Below are 15,269 nucleotides of genomic sequence, written 5' to 3' on the forward strand. Positions count from 1 at the left end.
CTTGGGGGGGGGGGGGGGGAATCCAGTGCGACGAGGCTGGTAAGCCCTATACACACTCTTGTAGCATGATGGGGACTGTCCTCGGCCTTGACATCAGCATTGCCGACACTGCTACGAAACGTATAATGTTCTAAAATCCCATTCTCGGCGTTTGCGACGGACTAGAGAACCTCCTATATGCGCTCTCGTAGCACGGGGAATCCAGTGCGACGAGGCTGGTAAGCCCTATACACACTCTTGTAGCATGATGGGGACTGTCCTCGGCCTTGACATCAGCATTGCCGACACTGCTACGAAACGTATAATGTTCTAAAATCCCATTCTCGGCGTTTGCGACGGACTAGAGAACCTCCTATATGCGCTCTCGTAGCACGGTAGGAGGGAGCCTGGTGTGACGCATACGGCAAGGTGGGTAAGCCCTATACACGCTCTTGTAGCGTGGTGGGGAGAGCCACTGGTGTTGTGGAACGCGTATTGTTGAAGGCCTCATACACGCTCTTGTAGCGTGGTCGGATGAAAAGATGTACGGACGCAGTGTTTAAGGACACCTACCGTACACGCTCGAGTAGCATGGTGGGAAGGCTAAGCTCCCCTACATTTTCCCCAAACAGAGGATATGTGGGGATGCTGCCAAAATTTTCATTGAAGTGCACAAAGCCTGAACAATAAGAAGGCCTCATTTGGGCAACAATGAAGAAGGTTTGTACTTGGACATGAATGCATAGAACTTAAACTATATGTGCAGAGAACTTGTACGAACAACAGGGGACTTGGACTTGAACTAAACTACAAGAAATAAAACCCCAAACTCTAAAATGCACGATCAAGATCACAATTCAAATGCCAAATAAGAACAATCTAATGCATTCGAACAAATACAAGTAAACAGCAGGGGACTTGTGGCGAACAGGATCTCGATGCATATAAGCAATGAACAGTAATCCATTTATAGTATTTGAACAATCACAAACAAATATCAATTATCAAAACCTATGAACGCATGAGACAAAATACATATTGGATGATACTGATGAATGCAGCAGTCTCCTACAACAGTCCTTACAAAGTCAATGCACCGTACTTGTAAGTAACAACAGACAGTTGCAAAGCGCACGAGTACTTACCCATATGCGGCAATCAAAGACCTACCACGCAAACAATAGCTACCCTATAAATTGAGAGGGTGACGTTGGCCGTTGATGAATAAAGACTCCAAGGCATACATATAACAAATGATTATCAAAATGAGTGACCGCAAACGAGGATCAATCATCAATACCTGCATATATGATGCATAAAAAATGATGCTGACAGATATAGTGGATTCCTACAACAATCCTTATAAGTATGCCTATTGATTGAAGAAGACAAAACTGTCAATTGATGGTGGAAGATCCGTCCCTACAAACAAGTATAATCATCAAAGCACCTGAGATTCGGAAAGGTGGATATGATGCAGAAACAACATCTCTTCTACGAATATCTCCAGGAGGTCGTAGTGGATACAGCGGTCCCCCACAAATGTACATGAGCCGCTTGTAGATAATAACAATGGGTATATCGTAAATACAACGAACCCTTGTGGACACAAGTACAGATGTCACTTACGATAACGGTAATTAAGGTCTACGAGACGTCAGGTACAAGGGCAACTTGGCGTACGGAGAAGGACACCTCCTGGCAGAGCGAAAGGGAAGTTTGAACAAATTTGAACTAAATTTTCTGGTGTTCCAAAGTTTATTCTTGGTCCTATCCTTAGGAAGAAAATAGTTATGGTGTTTACAAATACCGGAAGTAACAACTCTACTATACTAAAGAGCTTGAAAAGAGTCCCTTTCAAGGCAGTGGACACAAATTTCAAGAAAGACCTCCCTGGTGAACAAGAAAGGGGAGTCAACATCAAGATGACGAGATGCCTCATGCATCCAGATAAGACTGCCACTGGATCCGCAACACTCGTATTAGCGGACAAAAGACGTATATAAGCTTTCAAATGAAATGTTTTGTGCATTGAAATGTCAATCACCTGGACAACTACAATTATTTCAAAGTGCCACTGCACGTACACTGTAGTTTATATACACATAGGTACACAAAGGGGCACGTCCAATCAATGAAACTCTTAAAGACCCGCATGGGCTCCAGCGAGCGTGTTATTGGTATCTACGTGACGTCTAGGGATGCTGCGCGGGTCAATAAGTGAATTCAAGTTTGAACCCGATCCTTCTATGTGAATCAATAGGAGTCGACAGAGTTCGAACCTTCAAACAAATACACGGTTGTGGCGACCGATGTATTTGTTTTAATACATTTATATTAGGCCTTCAAGGCTTATAATCAAGAGAATTCACTAATAAAGGCACAAAGCCTACGAAACCCGATCCTTCTAAGTAGGTAAATAGGAGTAGACAGGGTTCAAATTATCAGATAAATATACGGTCATGAAGTCGACCGGAATATTTATCTTATACATTCATATTAGGCCTTCAAGGCCTTTAACAAAGAAAGTTCACAAACAAAGGCATGAAGCCCGAGGAACCCGATCTTCTGTATAACTCGACGGAGTCAACAAGGTTCATCCACAAAATTTATATATTTTCAAATAGAAATAACCCCAAACACCCAATGATGGCCGTGTTTAATAGAAAATCTCAACCGGAGGGGTTTCACAAACAATTTCAAATGCTTCCAAACTTCCACGAAAATTCAAATTCCTACGAAAATATGACTTTAACCTTACCTCGATGATGGCCGTGTTGAATGCAAATATCAACCGGAGTGGTTCACAAATATTTTCAAATGCCATTAAAGCTCCATTCAAATATCCAAAATCCTATAGATCATCCAAAATCTAAATATTGCAAATTCAAGATGTTTAAAATGAAAATTAATTCATCAAACACATAAAGCAAAATACATCCACCCTCCGCATCAGTTTGTCGGGGTGGACAAATTGAAGTTTACTTCAGCTCACATAGAGCCAATTGCCTAGTCGAAAATATCACTATGATCTATTCTCAAACAATCTCCTACTAATAAGGACATGGCACGTGTCTTCTGACCTACAGTTTTGCCGCCAAATGGCACGGCAAGATAAACGGTTATGACCCAGGGCCTTCTGAACCGAGTGGTTTTGCTGCCAAATTGCACTATGAAATACCGGTTATGTCCAGAGTCAATACACTCCTTAATGACATCAAATCCTTGACATATGAATCAATATGATACAATCGATAGGCACAAAGTCCTATATTAGCTAAAGTGGATTCAAATTTATCCCCTTAAACAATCATTCACCCTAGGTCTACAAGGTCCCCTTGGATGAAGCAACCCATGGCTGCCGACAAGGATCCTTCTGTTATGTAAGGTCGACTACCTCCTCTGACTAAGTAGAACAGGGACCATGATGGCCCTGGACGACGGAACCATGGGATTTTGATCGGGTCCATCATCCATTCCCCCAACATCCGCTTTAAGCGCAAGATGGTGAAATTTCTATTTTAAATATCAAATTTCCAAACCTAAGCCCATGCTGCTACTATATGCCAGATAACACATATCTCTACGTATCTGATTGACGACTAGCCTTAATCAAAAGTTCTCTCTCGTGATCGGGAGAGGTAATTAACTATAGAGGTTTGCACCTGTAGGAAATCAGAACTCAGATCATAAAGTCCTCGCAAAATGAGGGCGAAATCTCTAGGTAGTGTCTTATCTACAAACCTAAATGCCTTTCAAATTTTACCCTAGAACTTAATTCCGTTAAAACTCCTCACCGAAGCAAAAAAAAAAAAAAAAAAAACAAAAACAGTGCGGGCAGAGGCCGGGGCCGAATTTTCGGAGCCCACACTTTCTTAACATTAGTCAAATCTAATACCTCTACTCTCCTAACCGGGTCATTGGAAGGCCGCCGTTTTATGTGACTAAACCATCTAAGGCGACTCTCTCTAATCTTATCTTCTACTGAAGCTACTCCAACCTTTTCACGTATATGCTCATTTCGTATCCTATCTCTAAGGGTAAAACCACTCATCCACCTGAGCTTCCTCATCTCTGCCACACTTAACTTAGTATTATGCTTCTCTTTGAATGGCCAACATTCAGCACCATAAAGCATTGCAGGCCTCACTTCTTATAGAATTTTCTCTTAAGTTTGAGGGGTACTTTTCTTTCACACAATAAGAAAATTTTGTTATGGAGGAGGATTCCAAATGCCTAAGGGATTTGGTTGGTGATTATTCCAATTATCACTCCTTACATTTTGATTGTTATTCTAATTGAAATTGAGATGATTCTTCCGACCAGAGTTACAACTATTAAGGTTATGGTTGTTCTTTCTATTATTAACTAAATTCAATGTTTCTACTATAGAGGCACTAGAGTTATTAAGTTGTCCATACAAATTTTCATCTACAACTATAGGTGCTCCTTGCATCGAAGTAATTCCTAAATTGTCCAACTTCCTAGAAATTGAAACAACTTAAGAAGTTACGATAGTCAATACATCAAAATCATGCATGCTATTAACCTACTTAGGGTGAATTATATTAGAGGGCTATTGGAAGTTATTAGAGGGCTATTGGAAGTTATTATTGGTCATTTTCTCTATTAAAGTATATTCTTCATCAAAGAGTTTGGACATTAATGAACCACTAGCAATAGCATCAATAATAGATCTAAGCGAACCTACCAGAACCCTTTGTAAAATATTTGAATGATGAACAAGTTGGGTAAGACATGGTGTGGGCATTTTCTTAACATTTCCTTAAATTGCTTCCAGGCTTCATAAATGGATTCCCCATCTAATTAGTTAAAAGATGTGATATCATTTTCAGCTTAGCCATTTAGAGGGAGGCAAATATCTTGTTTGGAAATGTAAGATCATTCCAAATAGTAATAGAGCATGAGGGTATGGAATTTAAATCCAATTTTGTTGTTTTTTCAAAAAACTAAAAAGAATCCAAGTCTAACATAGTCATCAAAGACAATGTTGTACTTGAAAGTTATGCATATTTCTAAAAATCATGCAAAATGTAGGTTTGGATCCTTAATCGGAGACCTTCCAAATTACGAATTTTGTACAACCTTGATAATCACAGGTTTAAGTTCAAAATTATGTATATGAATATTATGTATATTAATGCTTTAGCGTACTATCTACTAAGGGATTTGCGGTATCTCTTAAAGGTCTAGGTTGGTCATCCTCATGAACTAGATTTGTCATCTCTAAATCATTGTGATATTTTTTATGTTTTTTAATTTTTTAAATGATTTTTTTTAACACATAACAAAAAACTACTCTTACACCTACTTTAACTTGTAACTACTATACACAGGTGCATATATAATGTCAAGTAATATAGAAGTGAATTAAGTATCATTTCCATGGGAAATTAAATGTTCTCAGTTTTAGCTTATTACTAATTTTATTAATAGCTAGATTTATCTTATTATAGATGAATTATTTGTGCTAAAAGGAAACAAAGCTAGGAATTACAGTTACTCACTTTGCCACGTTTTAAATAAACAAAGCCATAAATTGGTCCAAAAACTACAGTTATAAATTAAAGCATAATTAACTGATCATATCTATCGAGCTCATTGAAGTTCTATCAAAGCTATCACTTTGCCACGTTTTAAATTTCTCCATAGAAATTCCAAAGTTCTATGCAAACATATGTCTATAGTTTCAAACACTTCTTTCAAGTTTCTCTATTTAGTCCACTATGCCTCTATCTAGGACATAGATCACACTATGTTTTAAATTTATGCATGAACTATACACAAATAAATTCGATTTGAAAGAAAAAAAATTGTATTGAAAAACTTTAAGTGTGTAGGCCAACTCTATATAACACACATTACTATCATGTCATCAGCCCAGAAAAATAAATTAGCCAAGCATTATAATAAACATAATTAGGAAATGCTTTAATTCAAATGTAACAATAATTATACGAGTTTGTTAAGATAAAACCCAAATTATTGATACAAGATGGCTTCCAATCTCCTTTTGCTTGTCCCTCTCCCTCTCCCATTGTACAGAAAATGAAAAAGAATTCTAACAAAAAACAAAATCCTCACCTCGTCAGAAATTGAGCCAAAAATTTATATTAGAAGTCCAATAATTTGTCATAACGCTGCGGCATTCGTTTGTATAATGATTTGATACTCCAAAATGAACTAACGCCGCATCGTTTGAAAGATGCTCCACCATAGTTCTACAAAATGAACTAAACGGCAGTGCTTCGATGCTCCTCTTTGGATTTTTGGATTCTTGTATTGCGGCACTCTAAGGTGTGGTGATGTGGAACTACTTCAATTATAGCTTATTTTTACCTCCATTATGAAAATTTTCTGCAAAAAAAGATAGCTTAATGTAATTTTCATGCAAAATATGATAACTTAAAATTTAATATTTTTCAAACAAGCAGCTTCGAAAATTCATACCTCGGCTTTGCTGAGACTTTAGTATAGGTTAAATTTTTGTAAGGCATTCAAATAAGATGATACCAAGAGATTTTAACTTTATTTTTTGAGAATTTTATGATATAGTCTTACATTTTTCATTGGTGCAAGCCCCTATGATTAAATACCCCTCTCAGTGATAAGAGAGAATTTTGAATTAAGACTAGTTGTTAGATGTTAAATGTTTAGCATATACTAGCAACAATTTGATTTGGAATTGAGAATTCACACAAACTTAAGATGGATGATATTGAACTTGTTCAAAATTATATGATTTTGTCATCTTGAGTAGTCATGGATCATTTTCTGTTTAATCAACGTAAGTAGTCGATTTAATCTGACTGAAGATTCTTTATTGATAGCCATAAATATCTTCATCTAAGAGATACTTATAGACCTATGGTGAATGTTTCTCTATGGGGATGAATAAAAGTCAACTAGTTAACATAGGGTTTTGTGTCATATAATGTGCACTATAATCCTAAACTTATGACCTCCATCTTTAAACGTAATTTAATGGTACTCATTTCTCTTTTGTGACAAAAACATCTAATCAAAGGGCATCAGTTATAATCATTTCCTATGATGCAATTTGCCAGCAAAAATAGCAGTAAAAGATGACATGTGACATGTTTCTTGTTGGCAAGAGATCATTTAAGAATGAATCTTAGAGATGCGCTCAACAATGCATTTCTATTTATGAGTTGATGTTATAATCTTTGATAAATGTTTGGGAATGGTGAATAATTAGTTATTTAAGTTATATAAGGTAAATTTTACTGTGTTATATATTTTTTTGGAGGAGTTAATTTTTATATATTAAAGCTCAAAATAATTTGTGTTGGGGCACCCTATAATTTTATTATGACTATCATTAGAGTTCAAGTTTTTGCAACTCTAGTGCTTACGAGGAGGATCTGCTTGGAATGTGTGTTACAACCTTGGCTTATAAATGAGCCAGCATGGTTGTATAAGAGCTTAAATTTATGCCTGAAAAGGATTGTGAATTTTAAAAAATAATTCAATTTTTTTAATGGGGCTAAACCGAGTTCACTCTTATTTTAGCCCATGCACTTGGTCGGAGGATATGCGGTTGAGTTTAATTTTGAAAACAAAATTTGCAGATTTTAAAATGATTATAGGCTTTACAATATAATTGTATACTTTTAAAATGAGAGAATTTTAGTTTAACATATTTTTAGCATACGTATCATTCTCAAACTTTATGCATGAATATTTTGTATATTCATCAGAGGACATATGGGTAAGTTTAATTTTGAAAAAAAAAAAGTTTGTAGATTTTTTAAGTAGTTGTAGGCTTTACAGAGCGACTTCACATTACTTAAAATGAGAGAATATAGTTTAACTTATTCTTAGCACATCTAGTATTATCAGACTTTATGCTTACATATTTAGCACATATGTCGGAGTACATGTTTTTGAACTATGAGCCCAAAAATTTTTAATTAGATTTTGATAATCATAAAATCATTGAAGAAAACATGAGTAATGATCTCAATCATGTGTATGTAAGGAATAGGAGCATCATTAAGATGATTCAAATAGAAGGAGAGCCGAGTAATGATCTTAATCTTGCGTATGCAAGGAATAGGTGATTCATCAAGATCTTATTATTCAGTGTTTATGAAATGTCGGGTCTTCTTTATGTAGAAGGAAATCAAAACTAAACTTCAAAGACACTTAATAAAAGCAAAGAACGGTTTACCTAGTAAACAATAGTGTTTCAAATTTAAACATATTTTTAAATAAAATTAAGATCTTATTATTAATAAACTAAAACTATTGTTTCAAGGTCCTAAGCTCTGGATGAGAGAAATGGAGGGTTGTGTTAGGTAGTTGACAACCAGCTGTAAGTAGAATTAGAATATAAACTTAGAATATAGGTTCTCTTATCAGCAAACTTATAAAATTAATGATAATATGATTAATTGAAAGAGAAATATTTTATATATTCAGGAAGCTAAATGGTTTGAAGAAAAGATTGAGGGAATTGATAGTTTAAGCTTAAATTATGGTACTAAGGTAAGAGTTATATACTGGAAATGATGTAGGTGTGATTATAGATAAGAGCTTAAAAGATAATGTTGTAAAAATTAATTGAGTTTGGGATATAATTATAAATTTAAAGATTATTTATTGATGCTAAGATTATTAATATTATATGTGCTTATACTTTTCAAGTAGATTTGTATGTGTTCAAAATTAAAATTTTGAAATGACTTTAAAAAATTAATAAAAATGTTACCTCTTAAAAAAAGAGTTTTTATTGGAGGAGATTTAATTAGATATATTGATAGTGTTAGAAGATTTTGAAAATATTTGTGGCGGCTATAGGTTTAAAAAGACTAATGAAGGTGATAGAACCATGTTAGATTTGCTTTAATTTATTATTTGTAATTGCTAATACCTTGTTCAAACGAAAGAGGAGCATCTCATTACTTATAAAAAATGAATATTTTAAAAACTCAGATCAATTTTTTTCTTATAAGAAAAATAAATTACTTAGATTAAAAATATTTTAAAGTTATTTGAATGAAAGTTTATATATCCATCTTTATTGATTTGTTTTGTACTTTAAGATGAAAGGATTAAATATGAAAGATGAAATAAAATATTGCTATAGGATTAGATGGAGACATTTAAAGAATATTAATAAAAATATTTTTGAAAGCTAGATTCAATATTTGAAAATTTTGATTATTCATAAAATAATGAATGCTATGTGAGAAAAAAGCAATTAGTGATATTAAAAATGTTGTAAAATATGTGCTTGATGTGTCAAAAGGATAAGCTTGTAATAGTTAAAAATTTTGGTAGTGAAATCAAAATGTGTAAGAAAAGATAAAAAATAAAAAGTTTTATTATAAATATTAGTTTGGATGTAACAACAACAAGAGAAGTGTTCTGGAGATTTCTAAAAAAGAAAGGAGTTTATAATGCTAATATTCAAGTCATTAGAGATATGTAGAGAGGAGCTATTAGTTGTGTTTAAACACAAGGTGATTTAACCAAATATTTTCTTATTTCAATTGGATTACATCACGAATCTGTTTTAAGCCCATATCTTTTATGCAAATCATCGATATTCTTATTAGACATTTACAAAAGGATGTACCCAGTTGTTTGCTTATTTGCTGATGGATATTCTTCTTGTTGATAAGACTAGAGAGACAGAGAGAGAGTTGATGAAAAATTTGAATTATGGAGGTCAACCTTAGAGTTTAAAGATTTTTATTTGAATGAAACCAAAACTGGATACATGGAGTGCAATTTTAATAGTAATAGATCTTGTGGGGGATTGTGACTCTGGGAGATCAAGTCATTAAAAAGAGTACAGGTTTTAGATATATATATCAGGTCTATTGTTCAAAGTGATGAAGAAGTAGATGGGGATATTGTTAGCATAATTCAAGTTGGATGGTTGAAGTAATGTGTTGGAACTATTGCATGATAGAAAACCTCCCCTTGAGGAGAAATTCTGTAAGATGGCGATGAGACTAGCAATGTTTTATAAGGCAGAATATTAGCCAATAAAACAGGAGCATAAAATTAATTGAAGTGCTACAGAGATGAGGCTGCTTAGGTGGATGAATGACTTTACACTAAAGAAAAAAATGCAAAACAATTGTATACATGAAAATGTTATAGTAGCTTCAGTGGAAGATAAGTTAAGAGAGTTGTTTTAGATTTTTTGGTCACATAAAACATCAACCTTTCGATGACTCAGTTATGAGAGTAGATATTAGATTTGATATATGTTAAGAAAGATAGAGGTTGATTGAAAAAGAATTGATTAGAAAGTATTAGAAATGACCCTTTATTTATTATATTTAAATGTGAATTTGACTCTTAATAAGAACCCATGGAGAAAAGTGATTCATATAGCTGACCCCAAGTAGCGGGATAAATGCTTGTTGTTGTTGTTATTGCTATTAATAAACTAGATCTCAAGAATAAAAGAGCACTCATTAGCTCTTTTCCAAATCCAAAATATGCTCACACTCAACAAAAGTCTAAAGAATCTCTCAAAATATGATTAAATCACATCAATATAATAATGATTTCCTAAAACAAATCTTGAGAGCAATACATTTTCTCTCAAATGCCTGACGTTACTAAAATAAGATGTATCTTCTTCCTGTTCTTCTTTAATTCATACCAAAAAATTATAATCAGAAGGGTATGTCTTTATTCATGAGGGCATGCTGCGGATGCCTCCAATACCTTTCAAGTCAAGGAGATTAACCTTAAAGGGTATCAGACTAGTCTATGCTGTTGTCATTCTAGTTGGCCTGTCCAATCTTCCCTATTTAAGAATATTCTAGAATATCTTAATTTCTAATATTTAGTTCCTTATTGATTATGTTTTTGTTGTTTAGTACGTTGTGTTTCTCTTTTTCTATGAAGCTATGACCTTGGCAAATCAAACGCTGAATTTGTTCAAAGCACCATCAAGGATGCTATCCAGTTCACAAAATAGCAAATGGACAGGCATCCCTGGCCTATTAAGAAAAACTTGTGGTTGCTTTGTCAGAATTAGTTTGTATTATGTTTCCCTATTTCTTCCATATGACATTGTTTCCATTCTTGTTTTTTGCCGTTATTCGTTGTGCTACTAACATGTTGCTTATTGACATTCTTTCTCAGAACTTGAAATTGGTTGCATTGTCTAACAAAAAGAAAATTAATGATATCTGTTCCAACATATTGATGCTCCTTGGTATCAAAACCAACAACAAACTCCAAGATATTTAACACAAAAATAAATTTACATTGATAGAAAATCAAAAATGAACAAAACAAGATACAATGATCCTCTTTCGAGAGGACCTTCTCTCCCAAACCCTAGACGCCACTAGGATTCCTCATAAAAAGAAAACTATAGTACTCTCAAATCAAATTCTCCATACAAACATTGCATAAATCTTACTAGTTATAGCAAATAATAAAACAAAAAAAAATTCCAAAACAACTCTCCCCCAATTCCCTCTCGAATCAGCCCCCAAATTAGCCCTCTCCAGTTAGGAAATATCTCCTAATTAATCCCCTCCAATTCAGCCCTCAAATTTGCCCATTTTTAATTATGAAACATCTCATAATTAATTCCCTTCAAATCAGCCCCCAAATATGACCTTTTTAATTTGGAAATATCTCCTAATTAATACCCTTCAAATCAACCTCCAATCAGCCCTCAAATTTGCCATTTTTAATTAGGAAACATTTTCTAATTAATCCCCCCTTATTCAGCCCCCAAATCAGCCGCCAAATCTGTCATTTATAATTAGGAAACATCTCCTAATGAATCCCCTTCAAATCTTGGTCTTCTATGATAAGTAATTACTACCCCCTGCTCACCTTTTGGGGCCCACCTGCTTAACCAAGAGCTTGAAGCACTTAACATCAAGGTGGAATATAAGAAATTGTTGTTGAAGCACTTGACTAATAGTTCTGGACAGTCCTAAGAGCCACCTTGACAAATTTTGCTAGGAAGGGAAGTGACCCCTCCAAATCTTTGAGCCTAAGCATGAAAGGTTTCAGAATTTGATGAAAGCTGTGGATAACATTCACCTTCTTTTCAGTTTCAAGCCAATCATCCTCTTGGCTATGTGATATGAATTGCAATTGGCCAATCTTTTCAGTAAGAACACCTAATACATAGGATGCTGGCTTTTGGGTTGGTAATTCGAGCATAATAAGGTTATGGCCAGGTTTTTGGTACGGGTGCATCTGAGCTTTTTATATCATTCACCCCTTCATTCAGAAACCCCGATCTGCCGCTTATCTAAGCCCCAGGAGGTAGTTCTTGATGAAAGAAACTCTCCTTATCGAAGTATTCTCGTCTGATTTCTTTTCCCTTAGATTCAGCAAAGAGAATTCTAGTCCATTCTTGGTTAGGATTAGTAATTGGAACCACCGGTGGTGTTTTTGATGCATCTTCATGAATTTCTTTAACATCTTTTATTTCCCTCCAATTCGGCTCTCCATTTGATTCTTCATAGTTAAAAACTTCTCGTCGAATTTGAATTGCTCTATTTTTCCTTTCAACACATCCACTTTCTTTGCTGCCATCTCTCCAAAAAATCTCTCTCTAATATCAATTTGATGCGCCTTGGTATAAAATACAACAACAAACTTTTTTTAATTAGGAAATGTCTCCTAATTAATCCCCTTCAAACCAGCCTCCAATTAGCTCCCAAATCTCCCCTTTTTTAATTAGGAAACATTTTCCTCTTTTATTCAGCCCCTAAATCTATCATTTTTAATTAGGAAACATCTCCTAATTAATCCCTTCAAATCTTGATCTTTAATAGTAAGTAATTACTCCTCATTGATCTTCTTTCTCGTCGCCCACCTTTAACCAGTCTATTCGTGCTGCAAACGAACCGAACCGAGCTGAGTATGTGATTGTTCATGTTTGAGTTCGTTTATTATTAGCTTGCTCGAGTTTGGTTCATGTTTGATTCGAGCTTTATTGTTTGTGTTCATGTTTGGTTCATTTAAATTAATGGTGTTCATATTCGGTTCATGTTCGGTTCATTTAGTGCTTCTCGAGCTTTAAATAAACAAGCCTTTATGAGCTATGTTTATGAATATATTTAGTAAAAGTTTTTACACTGTCAAACAAGCATGCTCATGAACAATTCTAATGAGTATTCTTGAGCTATCAAATGAGCAAGATCATGAATAAATACATAACTAACTAGTATCGAGCTATCAAATGAGCTCGTTCACGAACAAACAATCTATGATTCATCTTATATTTGTTCATGAACATCTTAAACAAACACCCTAACAATCATTGTGAAACATGAAATGTCTCTTGTTCATAAACAAATTCATTTTTATTGAAGGTATAAAATAAAATGAAATTAAATTTATAATAAAAGCAATTGTTTATTTAAAATAAAAATATGATTAATCTATATGAATATATTTATCGAGCTTATTCACGAGTTCTAAATCGAACACGAATCGAGTTTTTAACGAGCTTAATGTTGAGCTTGTTCATGAGCATCAAATGATGTTGTTTATGAACATAAATAAACCGAACACGTTAGTGTTCAAGCTTGTTTATTTAATGATCGAGTATTAAAAATATTATTCAAGTTTGTTTATTTATTTAGTTAAACGATCACAAATGAACTTTAATATAACCGAGCAATGAGTAGTTCGTTGAACGTTTGGTTTGCCCCCAAGTCTATTACATCTCTCTTGTCATTTGTGGACATGATAAGGTTTAGAAATAAATTTTTTTGAATTTTTATATAGTTCGTGAATTTTAAGAGGAAAATGTAAACTTAATATCCTCAAAAGATATTGTGATTCCTTGATGAAGATCTATATGTGAGTCTGACATACGGTTGATCTGCAGCTGTGGAGGTTAAGTGATGATGGAACTCTGATCAATCCTTACTCTGGTCTGTGCGCTACTATGGAATCAGCTAAAGGCAAGGCATTCAATTGGAGTTTGATTATCTTTTCCATCAATATAGTACGTCTGAAATGCATCAAAACATAAAACAAATTAATATGTGTGCAGATTATGAAAATGCTGCTGGGCCCCGCTCTTGGATTGCCACTGGGGTGAGCGGTAAGTTTTTTTTTTTTTTTTTTTTTTTTTTTTTTTTTTTTAAATTTAAAAGAAGCATTTTTAAATTACTCAAAACAACACATTTTAGTTTTCATATTTATACTAAAGGTCATAAAAAAGACGTGATGTTATCACACTATCTTCTCATATTCCACCCGCACTACTATATCTTTTCTAGTGGCAATATTTCACTTGCAAATCTTGTAATTTATACTAGCTCCTAAAAGGGGATAAAAAAAAATCTCATTATGTAAAGATCCATTACCAGCCTAGAAATGTTTCCTTATTCAATATTTTTCTGATACAGGGGAAATTTATCTTTCATTCTTCAACCTCAGTCCAGCGACTACAACATTATCTGCCAAAATAGGTGATTTGTCAAAGGTTCTTAGCAGCCGATTCCTAACAAACAATTCATGCAACTGCTATGAGGTTTGGAGTGGAAAGGACTATGGTTTAGTAGAAGGAACGTTGTCAATTACGGTCAAGGGGCATGGTTGTGCCCTCTTTGTATTGAAATGCAGTGTTTGAGAAGTTTAGAGTTCGATATGGATTTGAAATCCTTGAGCTGTAGAAAGGAATTCTTCCAATACTTTATTTCATTATTAATACAAGTCGGGGTTGTTTACTTCTATAAATACAGTGGTTGTTTCCTGTTTGAAGGCGATCTCTATATAAGTAATTTCATGATTCGATAGCTCTTAGCTTAGCCTCTGTTCTGAGAAGAAGTAAAATGCTGGCATTCAATTTGAGAAATTTTACCCAAGACAGATGTCTGATGCTCAATTCTGTAACTATCAGAGGCGGATTTATTTTTTTGTTCGAAATAGTTTGGTTAAATGACCTATGTTTGGACTTGGTAGCGTTAGTAATGATTCTTTATAGCTGTTGCAGAACTCGCCTGAAAGGATCAAAGGGGTATGAAATTAGGAAATTAGAAGAAAACTCATTTTTAAAAACATTCTCTAGTTGTCAAGGGAGCTAAGAAAATTAGTTGTAAAACCAAATAAAAAAGAAAATTTGAAATTTGGCCAGTCTAATTGAAGGGGCGACTGGCCTCACATTGTTAGCACACGTTATAGCAAATGTTACTGATTTGGCTAACCCAGTCACCAGGAAATTGGCTTTTATTTTTATTTTATGACCCAATTTTCTATTTATGCATTAGAGTTTGAAGTTATTTTAGGAA

The 15,269-nt window shown here is 34.1% G+C and overlaps 1 protein-coding gene and 1 non-coding gene across 2 annotated transcripts in view; both read left to right on the top strand.

Moving 5' to 3' along the window:
- The window catches only part of LOC110111658, a 44,404-nt gene extending 29,631 nt beyond the window's left edge, over nt 1–14,773 (top strand). The window contains exons 12-14 of the mRNA XM_020843632.2: nt 13,862–13,937; nt 14,030–14,080; nt 14,388–14,773. Coding sequence (XP_020699291.1) covers nt 13,862–13,937; nt 14,030–14,080; nt 14,388–14,611 — 351 coding nt within the window. The 3' untranslated portion in view covers nt 14,612–14,773. The remainder of the gene's footprint in view (nt 1–13,861; nt 13,938–14,029; nt 14,081–14,387) is intronic.
- Nucleotides 4,733–4,838, top strand: LOC114581113. The gene has a single exon (XR_003702933.1). It is a non-coding gene; the product is annotated as a small nucleolar RNA R71 (small nucleolar RNA).
- Nucleotides 14,774–15,269: the final 496 nt, after the last annotated feature.

Source organism: Dendrobium catenatum, unplaced genomic scaffold (assembly GCF_001605985.2).
Source record: "Dendrobium catenatum unplaced genomic scaffold, ASM160598v2 fragScaff_scaffold_1532, whole genome shotgun sequence".
Classification (NCBI taxonomy): Eukaryota; Viridiplantae; Streptophyta; class Magnoliopsida; order Asparagales; family Orchidaceae; genus Dendrobium; species Dendrobium catenatum.